The sequence below is a fragment of the Archocentrus centrarchus genome, chromosome 24 (assembly GCF_007364275.1).
Source record: "Archocentrus centrarchus isolate MPI-CPG fArcCen1 chromosome 24, fArcCen1, whole genome shotgun sequence".
NCBI lineage: Eukaryota > Metazoa > Chordata > Actinopteri > Cichliformes > Cichlidae > Archocentrus > Archocentrus centrarchus.
Window position 1 is genome coordinate 15349199 of NC_044369.1, and position 21430 is coordinate 15370628.

General features: G+C 38.8%; 2 protein-coding genes across 4 annotated transcripts in view; one reads left to right on the forward strand and one right to left on the reverse strand.

The window, feature by feature from the left end:
* Window positions 1–3: 3 nt before the first annotated feature.
* Window positions 4–20048, reverse strand: cdc40 (cell division cycle 40 homolog (S. cerevisiae)). 2 transcript variants are annotated; one of them, XM_030721146.1, is made up of 16 exons: window positions 19945–20048; window positions 19451–19686; window positions 18917–19003; window positions 17101–17230; window positions 16924–17010; window positions 16669–16808; window positions 16130–16226; window positions 15708–15847; window positions 14718–14792; window positions 14497–14542; window positions 12893–12994; window positions 11806–11921; window positions 10586–10719; window positions 7516–7592; window positions 1197–1341; window positions 4–573 (listed from the first exon to the last, which is right to left on the reverse strand). In XM_030721146.1, the coding sequence occupies exons 2-16, from the start codon at window positions 19640–19642 to the stop codon at window positions 396–398; spliced, it is 1746 nt and encodes a 581-aa protein (XP_030577006.1). In that variant the 5' UTR covers window positions 19643–19686; window positions 19945–20048; the 3' UTR covers window positions 4–395. The 2 variants fall into 2 exon arrangements, with proteins under 2 accessions (XP_030577006.1, XP_030577005.1); XM_030721145.1 differs by lacking the exon at window positions 19945–20048 and having other exon boundaries at window positions 19451–19931.
* A 20-nt stretch (window positions 20049–20068) lies between these two features.
* The window catches only part of wasf1 (WASP family member 1), a 70494-nt gene continuing 69132 nt past the window's right edge, over window positions 20069–21430 (forward strand). The window contains exon 1 of one of the 2 annotated variants that reach the window (XM_030721148.1): window positions 20069–20560. The gene's annotated coding sequence lies outside the window, so the exon portion shown is untranslated. The remainder of the gene's footprint in view (window positions 20561–21430) is intronic. The other variant, XM_030721147.1, reaches the window with a different exon arrangement.

The window sequence follows — 21430 nt, forward strand, 5'->3', positions numbered from 1 at the left end:
ATTTTCAGAATGTTTATTTCCACAAAGGGATGGCCATACAACTGAAAACAGAGAATATATTTTTTTAAACCAAAAATATCAAAGGTATACTACCAGGACAATGCAAAATAGAATGGCAAAAAACACATTTTAAAAATACGAAGGTACCCCCTCTAATGCTTTTTCAGCAGTAGGAACATTTCTTAAAAGTTCATGTTTGTACAGATATTACAGAGTAAGTATTTTGATCTCTTACAGGGTACAAAAAAATACACCTCTACAATCAGACTGGATACCAGTCCTTTGACTTTAACGCCAAAACAATTCCAGTCCATGGGACAATCAGCCCCTTTATTTTTATTGAACCAGTTAGGTCATGCCCATTATTTCCAGAAACCCCTTCCTCAAGGACAGATCTAATCCCAGAGTTTTATCTGTCCATCCCAGCCACAGGTGATGACCTTGGAGGTTTCATGCGGATGCCACAGGGCGCTGATGCACACCTTGTCATGAGCCTTGATCCTGTGATAAAGCTTGGTGGTTTTCCAGTCCCAAATGTTCAGCTTTCCATCCGCATCTCCTGACACCACATAACTGGTAGAAAGAAAGAGTTTCAGAATTAGCACCTGGCTGAAAAAAAGAATCACTTCGGTCTCCACTTCAGCAGCCAAAAGGTGGGAGTCGGAATTTTCGGTACTTAGTCTAGGAAGGGGTTGCAATATTGCCATGGATACTGAAAGGAAGTGAGGGCACCTGCTCACAGTTGTGGGTGGTGGTGGGTGAGAAGAGGGACAAAAATGGGTCTTAATGGCTGTTTTGGCTAAAAATACAGCGATGGACTGCCCTGGTTAGCTCTCCTTGTGATGGCTGTACTTTTTGCCAACAGTGCTTCATCAACTGGAAGCACTTCAAAGCATAGGATGAGACACAGCTTACAGGATGCAAGTAAAGGTATCTGAATATACTGATCATCTGTACAATGCAGCATTTGGGCCCCCTTTTTAATTTGCCCATTGCACTATCGATAATTTTCTTTTGCTTCTCTACTTATAAGTAGACTTACTAAACACTATTATGTTTTCATTCATTTTCATTCTGGAGTACTGTCCAGTTGTTATTAGTGGAATATTATAAATTATTACTGAGCTTTGAGCATCTCTACTTTTGACTTCTATCAGATTAAAATTACCCTTCAGAGTTACATTGTGAAGGCTTACCTCATGTCTGGAGAGAAGTCCACTTGGCATGCATAGCCAGCTACCATGTGACCTTTGAAGACTTTCTTTTTGTTTAGCCTGAAGCGGTTTTGGGCTCCAAAGATCAAAATCTGGTTATCCATGGACTGACAGGCAAGCCATTTACCTAAGAAAGAAAAGAAAAAAAAAGAAGAAAAAAAAACGTGAGGAGGCAAAAACTAACTCTGCTGCACAGCACCTCATTATCCCTTTGATGACATGATAGAAGTTTCTTACGAGAAAAAAAAAAACTCAAAAAAAACAAAAACATTCTGCATTATAGAATTCAACATTTTGGACATTTTAAGGTAATTATACAGAAGTTTGGATTAGCAGAAGTAACTTTAAAATTCAAATGCTTAGAATTTTTAAAAGTTGTCCCAAAAAAATTTAAATTGCTTATTAGCTCATTAGTTCAACTAATTTGCATGATTCCAATGCAAAGTGTTTAAAAAACAGCCTCTTGTATCTTTGATGGGGTATTTCAATGCTTCCTGCCACTGCTAGCATGCACTAAATCTGACAGTGCAACAACTGTGATCTAGAGGGACATTAACTAGATGCTTAACAGCAGGTACACAGTAAATGGCAGAAACTACCTCATGGACAAAATTCTTCAAAACAGCAAAACTGGGAATTTGGATTCAAGTGGACAGCCCTTTGAAAAGGGCATGAACTCATCATTCTGCCGTCAGTGAATTGGAAAAATTGAAGCAATTTAGGGTAAAATAAAAAGAGGTTTTGCATCAGTGGCTGCTCAGCAGAGATCTGCTGTACAGAGCATTTCAGCTCCTGACAATCCAACAGTTTCAACATTACTGCACGGTGGTGAGAGGCAGTGCTTTAGTATCAAAGCATTATATGATTCTCTGCACTTTTTCAAGGGTTCATGATGGAAATTATTAATGTGATATAAGAAAGAGATGTAGTGCTGGTGTGTGTCCTCTTTTTACACCACCCCCAGCAAACTTTTCAACAAATGTCAAAAACAATAAGTGTAGGAAAATGAAAACAACTTCACCAATTTTACCAGCGCACTAGAGCTCTGTGTGTTTAGTTTAAATGAAAAGAGATGCGGCAGAGCAGGAAAAAAGGGAAGATACTGTAGTTATGGTGCCAAGTGGGGCTGGGTGCCATTTAGGCTTGAGAGAAGACTGAATGGTCTCCCACTGAGAGCTCATTCATTATTCACATGCTAAAGATAAACAAACCACGTTGGAACAAATATGAACATTGCCCAAAGGAAGAAAGCAAGTAAAAAGAGAACATAAGCAGGGAAAAAAAAAAAAAAAACAGGGGAAAAAATTGGTAGAAAGGAAAAGAACAAATGAGGGCAAAAATGCTTTTGTAGGTTGCCTACAGAGATATTACATGAATTACAATGGAAATGTTTCCATGGATACAAAGTGGTAGAGTAATATGCAGGGATGGGGTGAAATCGTCTTAGGTTTTTTTTTTTTCTCCTTCACACAGGGTATAGCACAGGGATCCTCAAATCCAGGCCTCGAGGTCCAGTGTCCTGCACCTTTTAGATGTGTCTCTGCTTCAACACACCTGAGTCAGATTTAGAAGTCATTAGCAGGACTCTGGAGAACTTGACTGCATAATGAGGAGGTAATTCAACCATTTGATTCAGGTGTGTTGGATCACGGGCACATCTAAAAGCTGCAGGACGCTGGACCTCAAAGCCTGGATTTGAGGATCCCTGGTATAGCACATAGTCAAACATGCATGGTAAAACTGGGAGCATAGGAGAGAGGAAGGGAAACCAGCCTGACCTGTAAAACAGTAAACGGGTGACTACCAACCAATGTTAATGCTTTACTAACAGGCAGGCATTAACAACTTATGCTTCATTTGTTAAATTTCACAAGAAATGAAATTATTAAGCATTTAAATGTGGTTTTATAGAAGGTTATGTGATGGGGCTGTGCCACATAATACCATCCGCAATAATAACAGCATAAATTTTTACATCATAAAAAAGTGCCAGACTGTGATATCAATGATGTAGGGACGTCATGTGTTTACTTCCCTATAACAAGAGAGCCAGAGTAGTGTGTCAGCCTTCGATGAAGATTCAGTACCTAAAAAGGGAGCTACATCAGTAGTATAGAAGTAGTTTGGCTACAAGAAGTCAGACATCCAACAAAAAAGACTTTGCAAAATATGCAAGAAAACCATTTCTGCTAAAGGTGAAAACAACAAACTTAGGCAAAACGCACCATTGAGTACAACCAGACTATGAAGGCACTCAAGGAGAAGATGCTAGCAGCTGGTGATGTGCAACCCAAAAGTAAAGAACTGTCTCAACTGGGCATCGCTGGAACACTTGCTGGTTAGACTCCATATGACAGGAAGAGCAACGGGTGGATGGAAATTACCAAGTCAGTTACATGGTGCTTTAAGCTGGTTAAAAAGTTTGACCCAAGATACAACATCCCAAGTAGAAAATATTTTTCTATTTTATTACGTGACAATATTGTGCAGGCTCTTGAAGAGTTACAAGGTTAAGTTACTTTAGTTACTGTTAAACTAAAGTGTTAAGCAGTTATTTTATACTTAAAATTTCCAGGGAAAACACCACCTAGGCTACGTTTGTGGCTACATTTGACTTAGGCTGCGTCACTGCTATTACACTATAATGCTGCTGCTTACTCTCCAAATTAGGTAGTCTTTCATCAATGGCAGTAGTTCATTGGGAAAAAAATTCATGAAAGATGCCCTTTAGTTTGTTTGCACTAATAAATGCTGCTGCCTGCAAGCTGCAATCACTGATAAAACACTGCTTAGCGTTTTGGTTTTCTATACCGTCATAAATATAATTATTACAAATTTCCTTGAAATACTGTGATATCATTTTGAGGCTATATTGCCTGCTCCCATTTTTGCCACTCTAGAATTTTTTTTAACTAGGTGTAATTATCTAGTGAAAACGAACCCCAAGGAATTTAAAAAAAAAAAAAAATAAAACATGTCTGTCTGTCTATATATATACATATATACACACACACACACACTCTTTAACATTAGAAAAGCAAAGCCATCCATTTCCCTCTTCTTTCAGTCTTTCCATTAAGCTAACATAACCATTTCATGGCTGTAGCTTCTTATTTACACTACAGGTACCATCGACCCCAGCTAAGAAAATTAATGGGTAGATGGATATCACAGGGTGACATTGATCTGAAATTTTATTGGACTGCATGAGGGCATAGTAAAGGTATTGTAGAGCAACAAAAATGGAAAATTCGGCACTGATCCAAAAACACCTACTGCCTGTTGAAAACATGTGCTGCCCAGGACAAAATGGGCGTCCTACAGCCCTAACCTAAATCTCAGCGAGCACCTATGAAAAATCTCAAAGAAAAGCTCCTCAAAGCTCTACTATGAATGAAGTGAAAGCTTAGCTGGCTAAAACATAGAGAAATACAGCTTTTAAAGAAACTGGTTGAGTTTAGGGCTCCAACAATTCATTATATTTGATTATTAAAAAAAAAAAAAAAAAAAAAATCCTTCATGCAATTTTTTTGCTTCGATGTTTCATGTAATCCACGTATCAGTAGCGTTCAGGTGTCACCATGTAAGCGCATGTGTTTCACCCACAATTGTTTACTAAAAATAGACTTGCAATAGAAACGTATTTAGGAGCATGTGTGTGAATAAAAAGTATGACAACATTAAGCCTTTGTAGGCCCCAGTTTTTCAACAAAAGGACTGATAACACAACGTAGCAGTCAAGATGATGCTGTCATAGTTTAATGTGGAGCTGGAGTGTGTCTACACACACACACACGGCAAAGCACAGAGAGGTGGAACTGTTACTGAGACGGTGAGCTCGGGTGTGGTGAAACAATATTTTTGTAGCATCCAAAACAGCAGTGCTTGTTCCTGTAATCACCATTAAAACCTTTACTGGGAAAAAACTGGAGGAGCCCTTCATCAAGGCCCCTGTTCAACAAGCTCCAGCGTGAAGAAGAGAGCACTTTGTACCTGCTCACATCCACAGCGGAAAATCTACAGTAAAGCTATAGAAGTTAAAATAAAATATGCAGATGAACTGTTACCTTAGTCGAATGGATGGATGGAGCTTACTGAAGGCTGTTGGCAGCCATCCTACTTTATTTGGCAGCGATACCTGCAGCAAACACGGGTGAGTCTAAAGGGGTGAATGAGGTGAACTAGACCGCATTCATTTCAAGGCTTTAGAAACATTTTCCAGATTTAGATTCATATAAAATATAAATAAAACATTAATTTTTAAAAATATAAAATAAAAGCCCCCTCCCCATGTATAAAAATATACATGGCGCCAGTAAAACTCTGAGCCTGGGGCTGTTGGGTTGGAAACTGAATTATTAACATTAATTTTTATCATTTACACCATCATCAGAATGTCTGTTTTCTGCAGCAGGAAACGTTGCATCAAAGCACAGGACAAACCGCAGTTCTAAGAATCTTGATATGCGTGCTTTTATTTATGCTTGTGTAAACCCTTACAAACACACATACTGGAGCATTCACTTACAAACGCAGACACACACATGCACAAGAAACACATGCACCTGATCACACAACAAATTTACCTCATTCAGGAGATAGATCACTGTCAGAACTGCTCTTTTTGCTTTTTTTTTGGCTTCCTACTGACAAGAAAAAATTCCAAGAGGACGGAGTAAAAGCTATTTTATTTTATGTCTTACTGTATTTGACATTACCATACTGATTATTTATTTTTGCATTTAAAATTGTTCATTTGAACTATAGATGTTGTTTTATTGCTTTAGAACCTAACAATTTTCTTTTTGGGAAATACAGTCGTGGAAAAACGTTTTCATAGGAGCCTTGTGAAAAATCAAGTACACCCAGGGCAGCAGGAAGATGCTACTAATCAAATGCGTTTGATTAACTGATCATCAGCAAGAGTGACCAGCTCGATAAAAGCAGGTGGATGGTCTGGAGCGTTCAGATGTGTGTTCCAAGAAGGAAAGACATCAGCAATGACCTTAGAGAACCAACTGTTTCTGCACATCATTCTTAGAAGGGTTATAAGGTTATTTCCACACAATTTGAAGTCCATAATTCTACAGTGAGAAAGATTAGTCACAAGTTGAAAACATTCAAAACAGTGACCAATCTTCCCAGAAATCAACAGTCTGGGAATAAACTGCAAAAAGCGCAAGCTACATCTCAGGCTCTGCAGGCCTCGATTAGCAAATGAACATGGCTGCACAGCCTTCTGGAACAATGCCTCTTTGGACAGACGAGATCAAAGTGGAGATGTTTGGCCATAATGTACAGCAGCATGTTGGGTGAAAACCAAACACAGAATATCAGCGCAAATACCTCAAACCAACTGTCAAGCACAGTGGTGGAGGGGTGATGATTTGGGTTTGTTTTGCCACGAGACCTGGGTACCTTGCAGTAATTATGTTAAGCGTGAACTCCTCTGCATACCAAAGTATTCTAGAGTCAAATGTGAGGCCATCTGTCCAACAGCGAAAGCTTGACCAAAATTAACTCATGCAACAGGACAATGATCCCAAGCACAGCAGAAAATCTACAACAGAATGGCTGAACAAGAAAACAATCAAGGTGTTGCAATGGCACAGTCAAAGTCCAGACACGAACCCAACTGAAATGCTGTGGAGGGACCGTACGACAGCTATGCATAAACACACGCCCACAAACATCAAAGAACTGAAATAACATTGTAAAGAAGAGTGGACCAAAATTCTTCCACAATGATGTGAGACAGTGATAAAAATCATACAAAAAACAATAAAGGTGGTTCTACCAGCTATTCGATCATAGGGAGTACTTACATTTCCTCAGGGCTGCATAGAGTCCTGTGAAAGCTTTATGTCTCACATGACTGTATACTGACTGGCAAGTGTGCTTGTGCACTTCTTAAAAATAAATTTGTTTTGACTACTTGCTGTTGTAATGCCATCAATCTATAAACTTTAAGTAGTTTATGTGTCCAAATAGTTTTATTGTTTAACAGTTAAATCAACTATTTGTGATGACTGGAGCTAAAAATAGAACTGGAAATAGACTGGATTTATATAGCTGACATGTATTGTTAAAAAGAAAAATCTGGATCTCATGGCAAGCAGACATCTCTACATACAATTAACTTCCTGCATCAAGAATATCGTTTTTCCCCCCATTTGTCTGAGCAATGGCAAATCTCAGAAGTTTTGAATCTATTTGCACGTGGAAATGCAGGTTTATGCTCCCTCAAGTTGCCTGCTCTTGACTGCGTTTGTGAGTGTTTGGCCATGATTAGTCTACTCACCATTGGGAGAGAGTGTCACAGCTGGCATGGAGTGCATACTGGGCTCAGCAATGTACTTAAAGTCCACAGGGATGTCCCTGAAAAAGGAACAAAACACTGAGTACACTTGAAGATTGGTTAAACAGTGGATGAGAGAGCAACCTGAGAAGCCCCTTAGCAATAAGAGCTCTACAGGAAAACACTGACAAAGCTGTTGTTTGTTTGACACTGAAGGTGCTTTTGCCAGCTCAAAAATGCTTATTTACTAGAGAAAAAAGAGCTAAGGTGAAAATAATGGCTCTATCGCCATTACAGCTACAGTAAGTAAATAAATCCATGTAATCTGAAGGATGCTTTTGATGCTGTACCAGCCACCAATTATTTATGAAACCCTCCTTTGCTCCTTCACCCGGCCTCGCTGTTCTTTTATGCTTTGGTATGTCTCTCCGCTCGGGGAGCAATATGAAACTTGGTTATTTGATCTTAAGTTGTTTGAAGATCATTCAAATGTACAGTGCATGTATGTGTGTCTGTCAGGATGACAGCATGCCAATTTGCTGAGTCCTAAGGGACTTGCTGTAAAATAAAGAAGTCCTGAACTCAGCTTACTATTAGCATTATGAAAACCACATCCTTGTTTTTTCTGTGACTGGTGACAGCTGGAGCCAAGTGTTTGCTGTGTTTGCACAGATACAAAACAAAGGTTTTTTTTTTTTTTTTTTTTTTTTGGAAGACTGAAGACGACAAAAGAGAAATGTAGCCTCGTTGACATTAAAACCAACTGAATTCATACATGCCACACGGCCAGAGATTAAGGAGCTTCTGTTTGTATTCAAGCCAGCGTCTGTAGACAAGCCAAACCAAACTCCAGAAATATATCTATATTTATCTATATGTTAGGGACATTAAAGAAGCTGCGGTTTGTTGTGTTTCATGTTGATCACATTGGATAATGACGCAAACAATATATGGTTCATATATGAACTTTACTAACATCAGTGAGTCTGAATTTGAGATTTGATTTCAGCCTGAAAATTTTCTATAATATAATGCAGTTTATTATAGGTTTATTTGAAAATAAGGAAGATCTGGAGGGTTTCAAAAAACTAAATTAGCACTGACAGTTCTAATTAATTTTTTTCCTTTTAAAATAGGGCAAGAATATTCTGATTTGGTAGCATCATTACAACTGGGAAAAACTGAATGCTTCTAGAAAATCAGTGTTTTTTTTTTAAAGTGCACCCTAAAAATAAAGATGAAATCAAGTTCTTGAAGGATGCAGCAGTTCTTCACCCATCCTGAGTGATTCTTACAATATGCTTCCACTGTCTCCACCACTTTTATCCCCCTCTATCCTTTTCTCACTCAATTTATCATCATCCCAAGTGTCCCTTGGGGCTTCATCGCTCTACATGATGTCTTTATGATCAAGAGTTAATTCCCCTTGTTGGTGCAGTGTGGTACATTTTGAATCAATTCTAATCCTCCTCGAAAGCATTCACAGACTCTCCTGATGACAAACCTCTGCTATAGATAAAGTAGTCACCCCGGGAACACTGTGTGTGAAAGCGTGGATAGAATTTAAACTGCATGTAGGTGTTTTCACTATGACGTGAATGGCTTGTGGATTTGCTGCCTCACGGTCTATTCTGTGCTCTCAACATGCCCGTCTCTGCAAGACTCCACTTCTATTCTGGCAACATGAGACTGTTCTTGTAAATTCAGCCTAATTCTGCTCTGTAACAGCTCCCACAGGGGGAGTGGGGGGGGGGATTAGCCAAAGCCAGAGCCAGGTGGTATCCGTGGGAGAAAGAGGGACCATCAAGTCACTTTTTGGCCTGACATACCACTTGCCCGCTCACTCCCACACTGCACTAAAAAAAGCTCATGGGAGCCTCTCTTCCTAAGAGTGTACAAAGTAGACTCGGGATTTAATTCTTTAGCTTCTTGTTGTGTCTATGTTTAATTCTGATGTAAAGCATGCAAAAAAGTTTTTTTTTTTTTTTTAACAGTTAACGCTCATGAAGAAGTTTTGACAGGGGGAAAATAAAATAATCTAAACACAAATGGCTGTCCTTGATGTAAAACCTTCCCTTCCAGCATTCCATGGAAACCTTTGTTTATCTGCGTTTTTTAAATATTTATTATCTATGAACAGCAAATATCAGAGTTTGTTTACTGCGACAGGACACCCCGGCCAATGTACAAACCCTTCCTGGTGGTCTCCTGATTGTCCAAACAATTACAAATAAGAAATAAAGACATTTTAATTTTGTTATTAAAATTCATATTCATGTTTTGTTTCAACATTCCTTAAGGTGGGATTTAAACCTGCCAGTCATCCCAGCACATATACATCCTAAACCATTTCATTCAAATACTTTTGGTTATTATTCAGTTGTACTTGTATTTACAACTTAGCCCAAGCTTACAGGGCTTATTGGTAGAGTATTGTCAGTATACAAGAATACCTCAGGGAAAGGGGGGGGGGTTCCTGTGTAACTGAGGGTTGTAAAAAAGCTAATCTGTGGCAGAGGCTATTTCACAGAGCCGCTTAGGGTGAACTGTCCAAGACAAGGCTGTCTAGAGGTTTGTTGGTGTCTACTCCTCTTATTAACAGCTACTGAAAAGATTAGGGGGCAGTGCAAATATACATCTTGGTCAGAAGGCGGCACGTAAAACACTATTATCTGTATCCACAGTGCCTGCTCCCGGACACCTTATTACAGAAGACAGATAATATATAAAAGCACTTGAAGTTCCCAAGGTGCGTCTTAACAAGGCTATAACAAAGCAAAATAACCACAGCTAATACTTGCATACCTCAAAATTACACTGAATACCCAGCTGTCTGTAACTCTTGATTGTTTAGTTTTTAATTATAGTCCACATTAGTTCACTTCTTCCTTGCGTTACATTCATATTGTTGATTGATTTCTCCAAGCTCAGCTACAGTCTTCTGTTATTAAACACAGAGTATTAGGGAGGGGGATTATATGACTTGCTTGGAGGAATAGCAGCAAAAACTACAGCACAGCAGTCTCAAGTTTCAAATATGGCATAAGTAGTTCGGGCTGCACTCTCTACTTACCACTCCCAAACTCGAAGGCTCTTGTCGTCTGATGTGCTGACAAACCGACGATTCTCGTCAACAAAGGTGATGGTGTTGACGGCGCCCAGGTGACGATCGTACTCCTGAACCACCTCGCCCGTCCTGATGTCCCACTTTTAGAGACACAAAGAGGCACAGAAGGCACAAGAGACCGAAGTGAGGTAAACAAATGTATCTCACAAGTCAAAAAAGTGGAATATTAAAATGAATTCACAATCTTTCCAAAACTTGTCTCACTGCGCATTGCTATATTCGTGTGGAGCACTGATTACCAAAATAAATACAGCTTGTCTCAGTTGCAGTGCAAAAAAAAAAAAAAAATATGGCTCACTGTGGGAAACTCCCTATGAGAGTGGCTATAAACTGTAGCAATGTTATGAACCTTTTTAACTGCCTTAATATAATCACAGCGATTAGCAATCAAACAGGCCTCAGTCTTAAACATTAATATTTTGAGAGAAAACAGCATGCACACATTAAAATAGAAAAGGCAACCACACAGAAACCCCCTCCAGGGGCAACAAACAAATACAAAAAAAAAAGAAAAGAAAAAGAAAAAAAGAAAGCATGTTTGTTCGATGGCTTCCAATTACATCCAATTCCATTTGTGCTCTTTTTTTTTTTCTTTTTTTTTTTTTTTTAAATATAACCCTTGGGGTGAGCAGCCATCTGTTCTCATAACCCAAAGGAGGCCTGCATGATTTAACGCTAACCCTGATTATTGCGCCAGATTGTGACTGACAATTACAAGACAATTTTTTTTTCTATTCGAGAATGCCCAGAAAGAAAAATGTCTTTCTGGAGATTCCCAGAACTCCATGCCTCTGAAATGTGGACTATAAAAATCATATCCCACTTGATCTGGCCTTTCAGCATGTTGAGAGGTTCAGGATTACTTGTTCTAAAAATATGATAGTGTGATGGTGTATTTATGAATTTCCTACTTTTATCACATATTGTTCTCTTTCCTTCATCTCTTGTTTACCCTAATGCTGCCTGTGATTAATGAGTTGCTCTAGTCCTGTCAGCCACTGAACCTCTTACAACTCCCACACAACTATACACACTAGTGCTGGAGGATGAGACAGGAGTATATTTCATGGTCCTGCAGGCACAGGGAGTAAACAGAAATTCATGTGTGCACCTGCTTGCTCAACATGATCAACTTATTCTTGCAGTGGAGAAATGGCCGACTTTACCTGGACAATCTTCTTATCTGACATGCCGGCCACAAAAAGGTTCTGTTTGTCCTCGTCTGGGTTGAACTTGACACAGTATGGTACCTTCCTGTTGGAGAAGTGGGAGATACACTGGCCTGTGGTGGAAAGAAAATTGAAAGTCAGAGCTCCAGAATAATCCACAGTGGCTCTTCACAAAGGCACACTAATGTTGTTTAAAATTTAAGGACACACTCTACAACTTTCAATGCTGTATGCTCTATATCCCTGCAGGTGGTGACAACTCAGCTGTAACAGAAAATTTCCTAGTGTTCATTCAGCAGAGGTGAATCACCACAGGAATGGCGCTCTGGCTACTGCTACAACCAAGAAAACAGGAAACTGCAATAACTGAAAAAAACCAAGAGGTACTTATGTGCTAAAATTGCATCCTTTTTATATTACTCCTGCAGCAGGAGCTACAGGGAGAAACAATCTTGGCTACAATAAAACAACAACAACAACCAAAAAAAAAAAGGAATGTTTTTCATTTGACAAATTCTAACTGGAGCAAATCAGCTCAGCAACATCGCATTTGGATGTCTTCTCCACTGCTATCAACAAGTGGGGGATTTAATGCTTTTCTGCCCTCTGCTGGAGCGGCATTCTTGAGCTGAAAGGGGTAAAAATGTCATGGATGAGCAAAATGGGTTTAAAAGGGAAGCAACAGGCCTAACTTTTAGAGACAGTTCACATGGATGCAGATAAAGGAGACTAACACTAGTTTGGTTTTACTAGAAGACTTAACCCCCACACTAAAGACGTGTAAGACAAGAGGCAATCCAAAGCAGAGTCAAAGTCTATAAACTGAGTTCATTCATCTTGAATTATCTATTATATTCAAGTCTATTTGAGGAAAAGCTTGGACTTGGAAAACAGAAATGTTATGCAGAGAAAATGTTTTATCATCTAATTATTACTTCCAGAATGAAAGCAGTTAAAATGCTGAACTGATTCTTCAGTGCGCCACCATCAAGACATTTAAAGAAAATCTTATTGAAGTTATTTTGATTCAGCCATTTTAAGAGCCAGAAGGGGCTGTATATGCAACATAAAGCGGCCCACCTACCTGTCTCAGAGTCCCACAGTTTAAGGTAGCGGTCATATGCAGCGCTGAGGAACTGAGTCCCACTGTTGTTGAAACAAATGTCTCGCACAGCTTTGCTGTGACCTAACGCACACAGAGAAAACACACATGTATTACTGACAAATAAATATGTCCTATCACTTTCCCGCATTTCCCAGTCTTGTTAACAAGTCTACCCCAGATGTCATCCTTTGATACTAAAGTCATCTGAGAAATGTGAAGTCTGGTTAGGCGAATGAAGTATACTGCAGAAGGGAGATGAAGCGGAATCTGGGAGATGAAAGAAAATGGAATCCTGAAATGATCCTGGTTTAAAAAAAAAAAAAAAAAAAAAAAAACTTTGCTGTTTTTATTCTCCTCCTAATATCAATCTATGCAACTCTGGTTTTTTCCACCTCATACAGTGCAGGTGATGAGAGGACCTCCCCTGTTGAAATTGGCTTTAATCAGGGCTCTACGGTTTCCACGGCAATAAGAGAGCCCACTGAGGTTAAGCACTTGCCTGCATGCCTGCTCTAACCCGGCACTACTGACAGACCAAAGGCAACGCCGCAGCGGCAGAGAGCCTTGATGATGTGTGCCCATGTAAGAACAGACATGCTGCTGCTATTGACACTACTGAAAGCAGGGCACACATAAGCAAGCAAGTGCTGATCACTGCTTAGTTTGGTGATTATGACAGGCGACATCACCAGACAACTGTGTGCAATGCATGATTTGATTACAGATAACATACAAAAGCACACAAAATTTAGAAGAGAAATACAAACAAATAAAATTAAATTAAAAAAAACTGTGGCTCACACCTCATATTATTTTTTTTATTTTAGAAATTCTTATGCATCTCAAGAAAACCAAGAGAAAACACGTCAAGAGAAAAAAAAAAATCAGAAATCTTTTATGCTCTTGTAGAAAATATGAATATGATCGGTTTGAGGGCTCGGTCCACAACAAACCATAGCCATAAACCTCTAACACATGTGGCTCTACTGCTTAGCCTGCTCACTACTTTCTAAGCTAGTCAATCTCTGTCAGTTTATTCACTCCTAAACTGTGTTCTCTCTTTCTGTATCTTATCGTGTCTTGTGCCCTCCCTTGCCCTCATTCCCCTTGGCCTCTGAGCTGCTGAATTATGCATAGTCGGTGAAGGAGCTGACAAGCAGAACCATAGCTGCAAACAATCTCTATTCTGACAGCGTGCTGTCTCTAGGAACAGTGTAAGAGAATTCTGCATGCATTAGCCTAACCTGCCCCCAGACCCCAAATACACATATACCTATATATTTTAAAAAATCCAAAATCCCCACACTCTGTCAGCGGCCAGCAGACATGTCATTAGTCCTCCAGTAATGCTGAGCTCACAATCTGTCACTGCTTTGTATTTCCCAAAAGGCTGAGCCCATTTCGTACCTTGAGCAAATTTTAATGTCAGCATCTTTGCTGATGATCCATGACTGTTTAAAAAAGAATTTACTTAAGAGATAAATTACACAATTATACAACAAATTATTAAACCAATAGCAATACTTGCCATATCAAAAAGTACAATTTTGTTTTGATATTAGATGAGTACTTTCCACACTTACCAATAAAAGTACGAAGACATCTCCTCTCACCGTACACCTCCCACAGCTGTGAAGACAAGAAAATACAGATTTAAGCAGCTACAAAAGAAGCACGTTTTGGAAACAAAAAGTTGTGTACTTTGTAGTATTTAGAATACACTGCATCAGACTACTTTAGTGTCATAAAAATCATAGAAATGACACACCCCACCACCACCAGAGACCTTGCCATTATTATTTACCTTGATCTTGCAGTCCATGGAGCAGGAGAGCAGCAGATGACCAGAGCTTGGAAATAATCGGATTGCACTGACACCCTAGAAGATAACCATAACGAGATATTGACATTTAACCAAGTATCTCTTTATCTTGAGTATGCTAGTCACTGCTACAGCTTATTGCTATAGTGAAAGGCAAGCTGTTTTGCAAATTTTGACACTGTGCTTGTCTGCCAGTGTCCTCACGGGTACATTTTTGTGCCTTTTCCATATTTTTTTAACTCCAGGTTAAAGTAGTGAAAAATAATCTAGCTGAAGGAAAAAGCTGCAATGCATCTCACATACACGTTGACTTGAAATCATGTAGACATGGCGAGGCTATTGAAACTTTTAAGTGGACACATCTGCTGAATCATGCATGTAGGACAGCACGTGTACAGACTATCCTAATTCTATAACAGTTGATGAAAAATGTTCCTGATTTTCTGTAACATACTAAACTTTAAAAAAAAAAAATGTCACAAAACTTTGGTGACACCACACAGGCCACCCTCCAACTATTATCTCGACATCGGCACTTCCACACAATTATTATCTTTTCAAACTTCTTTGTATTCAAATTAGACTCTGAAGGCTGCAACTTCCTGCACAAAGCAGATAGGAGCCAATTTAAAACTTGAGTGATTTCTCTCTCCCTGAAGCGCACTGGCAGATCAGACACTTGAATCACATCTTTCTTGGAATAACCCAGTGTTTGCTTTATATCCGAATTCTAAAGACATAGTTTGGAATCAAACAAAAATAATCTCTGATATGTCAGAGACAAGCAGCTGCTAGTGGATGCATGTGTTATCACTGTATTCAGAAATACCTAGGAGGTTTTTATGGATTCTCTCAGACATTCTTAGAAGGACTGCATAATGAAATACGTATACACAAATGCCTATGTTACACTGCTTTCAAAATCATTAAAATGAATATTGGTCAAACTGAAATCTGTACTTTCATACTGACCTTGGTGTGTCCAGACCAGACATGAATCTGTTTCTTAGGCAAGTAACATTTGTCTGGAACATCCGCAGAACGGAGATTGATGCCCACATCCTGTGGGACGTGGAGATACGACCTGCCCTGGTAATCATACATGTCTTTAACTGCAGGAGAGAACAAAAGGAGACTAAATGTGATGTAAAAGAATCCTGCAGTAACTGGATCTATGCTGGGCAAAGGAACACTGCATGATATGATACAAACTTGAGAACAGGAATGAATAGACTTTGTGAAATGGGTTGAAACACGTTTACCAACTGCTGTTTCCGGGCTTTGTTTACAATCAGCTCACAGCACAAAATATAATTTAAAAATTCAAATAATTAGGCTGCCTTTTTGATCATGCCACTAATTGCCAAAGACAATCAAATTTAGAGAAAACCTACCATGAAGAATAGTTTTCTCTTCTGCAGGAGCATCTTCCTCATTTCTTCCCTTCTTCTGCCTCTTGGCTGTAATCTCATCCAGCTCTTTCTGCTCCTCCTGTACAATAACAACATTTACAACCAGGGGATTACTTAACACTTATTGTTTTTTATATAATTATGAAGACAAGAATGGTAAACTGAAGTGGGTTTAATCTTAAATGTGTGTACTGGCATAAAGGGGATGACTCAGGTCTGATAAAAGATGTGTGTGAGCACATGAGCTCACAACTAGCATCTGCCCTGCTCTGTGTATACAAGTCCAGTACACAACTAGAGAACTAACTTTTGACTAAATATATTACATTGTATCACCTTGCAAAAAGGGACTGTTAGGTAATACAGGAAAATTATTTTATGGATTGCTGATAAATATTCAGTCAATGCGCATAAAAAAAAGCACAGTTTGATGTGAACATGTGAAAAAGCCACGAATAGACTGCCTTTCAGGATAACAAGTAACAAATCAGTTAATTATGTGGAGAAGCAGCCAAGATTACCTCTGTTGGCTTGGCCACATCTTTCTCATCTGCATATTTTGCCCATGGTCCAAGAAAATTGTCAATTTCTCCTGCATCTCCACCTTTGACCTTTTTCCTCCTCTGTGACTTCTTATGGCCACTCTCAAAAACAGTCAGCCCTGTAGGAGAAGCCATATGGTATTAGAATTACAAACTTCCCCTAAACTAAATAGCTGAAGAGTTCTTTGAACATATCAGTAGATTTTAACATACAAATATATAAACAATGATTACCTTTATGTTTCTCAGCCTCTTCCACGGCACCAACGTAGTTATTAGAGGATGCTTCGTGCGTGCTAACAGACGGATCTAAAGCATAACCTTTTATCAAAGCAGAGAGAATTGTAAACCCATTAACATTTAAACAGCATCAATACACTGCATCATCCAAACACAAATCACTGGGCTTACCATATGAGGAGAAGGTCCTCCTTTGCTGTTCAAACATAAAATCATTGACATGTGCTGGTTCTGCATAGCCAGATAACATGTTCCTGGGGGCAGCCATCTGCTGGGTTTTAAAAGGGTTCATTGGTCCAAACTATGAAGAAAGAATACAAAATTATTAACAATGCTACAGAAAAACTTTTGTGGGTATTTACAAGGAACAACTTTTATTGTACAGGCCCTCTCGTTGATTTAGCTCTTAAAAAGCACAACATCAAAAACAACTGACACTGTGATCCATGTACCAGTAGTCAGATTGATGGATGGAAGGAACAATAAATAAATAGAGCTCTTTCTTATTTTAAGGGACAATCAGCAGTTAAGCAGACATAAATATTTGTTTCACATAAATAATGAAATGAATAAGATAGGATACTCAGGCTGGCAACACAGGTAATACAACAGTCATGAATAACATGAATAAACTTCAAAAACAATACATATTCTGATTCATACATTTCACTCCTATCGCTTAACAATCTGAAAAAATAGACTATAACAATGACTATAAGACTTCTCTTTCTGCAGGAATTACTAGGTTCTTTGCCTACAGCTGCTTCAGTGAGACCCTTCACTGCTACCAAAATAAAAGAACCATAGTCTCATGCATGGGTCGTTCTTAGCTAGATTACCAGTAAAGTACTGAATTAATTTAAAGATGATTTTATTTGCTATTAAAATCAGAAGTGATCCTCTTTTGATCTTAAGTTGATATATGTCAACTGTATTTTATTCACTGCTTTTACTTATATACTTTGGAAACTGCTCTTGTGTTTTATTATTTTACCCGGGAATTGTATGCTTTTACATCTTTGCTTATTTTAACTCATTTATTTAATCACCACTCACATTATCTGGTTATGTAATCTCTGTAAAGTGTGCAGTTTAATACGCGTTGCTTTAAGATGTGCTCCAAAATTAAACTGACTTAAATATTAAGACAGGTCTTCTAAAAAACCTTCCTTTTATTTCAGATTGGGTGTTCTCTGTGCTAGCAGACTGGGGTATCATTGTAAAAAGAGCTAAACACTCTCCAAAGACTGCAGACATCTTATGTGTTGTGACCCCTGGGTATGGCAAAGGATTCAAATTAACATCCATTATTTGAGAGAAATGATTCCAGTGTAAGGAAAATAGCCTATATATGGCATGTGTTTTAAATGAGTACCAATAAAATTATCATAGAGCAGACCATTTTACGCAAAAGCACTCTCCAAAACATAAAATTGAGTCACAGGATCTGCAGGTTACTTTAAAAACTCTTGGTATTAAACTGCAAGCATCAACAATCAGAGAGAAACTGCACACATTTGATATGTATTAGAGGCTTGTCTGCCAATCACTGAAAAACTACAGTTTGCCAATGACTATATAACAACAAGACCAGATCTTTTCTGTGTTCTACACATATGATATTTTGGATTGGTTTAGCAACTTGGGAACTGGACCAATTCAATTACAAATTCGGCATCATATCTAAAAATGCTAAGCACAGTAGGAAACAGACCAGTGACTCAGATCTCAGTGCAACTAAACTGTTGCAGGGGGATTTGAAACAGGCGGCAATATGGAAGAAAACTTTTGAGTGAAGTGAATTTACAGAGAAGCGTGGTCAAAACTTTTAGCAAGCTGATTACACAAGTTATTTCTGTTAAATACGCCAATAATAGACACTAGTGCCACACACACTCATATCAATGGGTGAGTGTGCCCAAAGTTTAACTAGTACTGTATGTGTGCGACCCAGTTCAAAGTTATATCCACAAATGTACAGACTTACCTCGGGTGCAAACATGGTTTCAAATGTTGGGTTATAAGTGACTTCTTTCAGAGAAGGGTCCAGATGTGTGCCAGTCTCAACAGACTCCTAACGTCAGAACATAAACAATGAGCAAACAGACTCTTTTGGTTGACGGTTTGACAAGTAACACAATCCCCGAAGTTGGTAATTCTCATGCTTTGTTTAATACAAGCATACAGGGGATCTAAGTAGTATAGTGTAAGATACTTGTAGTTAAATCTTTAGCTACATAGCGCAATTAGCGTATACATTTTAAAGAATTTACTCGAGTTAATCTCCGACCAACGGTAAAGTAAAACGAAAATACAACACGACTTAGCGGAATCTTTCCCGCTAAGTACTACAACAACAAATGGGTGATTTTAGAGAATTAGTCACTACTAATTTTAACTTTCCCCTTTCCATTGTAATTGTAATAGCATTTATTATTACCTACACAACAAATAAGTAAGCTCTAGGTACTCTCAACAGCCTATTAAGTGAGGTTACCGTTAGCTGTTTAGCTTAGCTTACCTTAACAGCGACCTCCGGAGCAGAATTTAAAACAGCCAAAGACATTGTGCATCCAGACTGCAACGGTTTAAGGTGAGCCGTAGCGTCCGGATCCACTGGGTTCACTTTCTCGGCACTCGTATTAGTTTCAGGCTCATTTTCTGAATCGGAATCGCTCCCGTACGAAACGAGGGACGAAATGGCGGCAGACATCTTGGATGTTGTGAATGTAGCGGAACCAGAAGGGCGGTACTTCCCTTGTAGAAAGAATAAAACAATATAGATAATAATCTTCTAAGAACTTATAGATTTATAGCATTGCACCGTGCATACTTTAGACAGTATTATTAAATATAATTTAATTATTGAATATATTTATTTATATTTTTAAGACATCCATAAATGAAATACTTCATTTGGCTATATTATTAATTTAGGTGAGCTTCGAAAGCTCGCGGTACAGTTAGTTACTTTGCTAATCGTTTTTTGATGTAAATCATTTCAAGCAAAACTACCAAAAAGGCCCACGCCTCTCAAATGTGACCCGATATTAAAACGGCAATATTCCGTTATTCAAAATAAACTGTCGATGTGATGTTTAAATCGTGTGGGGAAAATATCCATTAATTGTGTGATATTTTTTGAAGAGTAACGTTTGAGATAACGAGCCAATACTGCGAACGCGCACGAGCCTCCCACGAGTACACATCAGCAGCATGGGACGTTTTCTCGCGCCCCAACAATAGAGTGGTACGTACCATTATGACCAATTTCAATGGGGATATTTTCTTGTCGGTAAACGTAATTTTACACTAGCTCCTTCGTAAATAAAATATATACCGCATATGGGTAAAACTCAAAGAGATTTTATGATACCAAACCTTTTGTAAGCTTAATCGGACTAGCTGTAATGCCAATTTTACCAACAACTACCTAAAGAATCCCTTTGGAAAAAAGTGGCCGGATTCCTCTCCGCCGCCGCCTCTTCCAGCAGGAGTACATTTGATTACAGAGACAGTACGACCATGGATCCGACCCGGGGATTTAAATTCTTGGACACGGTGGCACACTCCGCTGCTCAGTAAAGATGGAGTGAAAAATAAGAGGATTTTTTTAAAGCAAACGTATCAGGTAAATATATATATATATATATTTAATTGTGCACTGCAGTCAGATTTTAACTGGAAAAAAAAGACTTTAGCAACGTTATATTATTGCAGATGATCACACAGCAGCAACTTATTGCCTTAAAAGCCAGTCGCCGTGTTGTAACATTAGACTTAAACTGGAGCTGCTTGACTAATAACGGTCTTAGTAATTCAAAACTGCCTGGCCATCACTGACTCCCACGTTAACCCGGTGTACAGTTGACAAATGTGGCTATGAAAACAACGCTAGGCTGCCAAAGTGCTCAAAATCCCACAAAGTAGCCTAGTAGTATTCTTATTTGTGAATGACTGAAGGAGAAATTAGTAACGGGACTGCTGGGTGATAAATTGCCGCTCCACATCTGCATGAGATCCCGCTGCAGCGTCTTTACATACTGAGTCTGAAAGAGAATATCATACTAGTGAGATTGCAGAAAGCAAATATTTGCAATGCTCCGCAAATCATTTAATGTGAATACATTAAAAAAAAAGACATTTGATCTATAATGTGTTTTATTTATTAGTGGGCTTGTGGAGTTTCAGTTTGCTACAGTATGATTAAGGGGAACCGCGGGTACCGGCAGTTAATTTTATAAGAATGCATTGACTCGCATCTTCGAGGCAGAGGAGGAGGACAGGGGTTGGGGTCTATTCCAGCCAGCTTCGTTTGCAGTCATGGGGGGATGGTAAGCCTTCAGCCCAGTGAAAATCATGCTGTGTGAAATCCGAAACCTTCTTTGTACTACTTCAAGTGCAACAAGAAAAGTGGGCACGAGGGGCATTGTCGTTTTGTGACTGCTGAGCAGTGATCAGCTTTTATATGTTGTGACAACACGAAGGTGCGCTTTGATAT

What these genes read in the sequence shown, in the direction of transcription:
- cdc40 (XM_030721146.1), bottom strand. Translation starts at nt 19,642, where the DNA reads ATGTCTGCCGCCATTTCGTCCCTCGTTTCGTACGGGAGCGATTCCGAT. An exon ending in AAACCATGTTTGCACCCGAG is followed by an intron (nt 17,231 to 18,916) that starts GTAAGTCTGTAC and finishes CTTTCTTCATAG; the next exon opens with TTTGGACCAATGAACCCTTT. An exon ending in GAGGACCTTCTCCTCATATG is followed by an intron (nt 17,011 to 17,100) that starts GTAAGCCCAGTG and finishes CTTTGATAAAAG; the next exon opens with GTTATGCTTTAGATCCGTCT.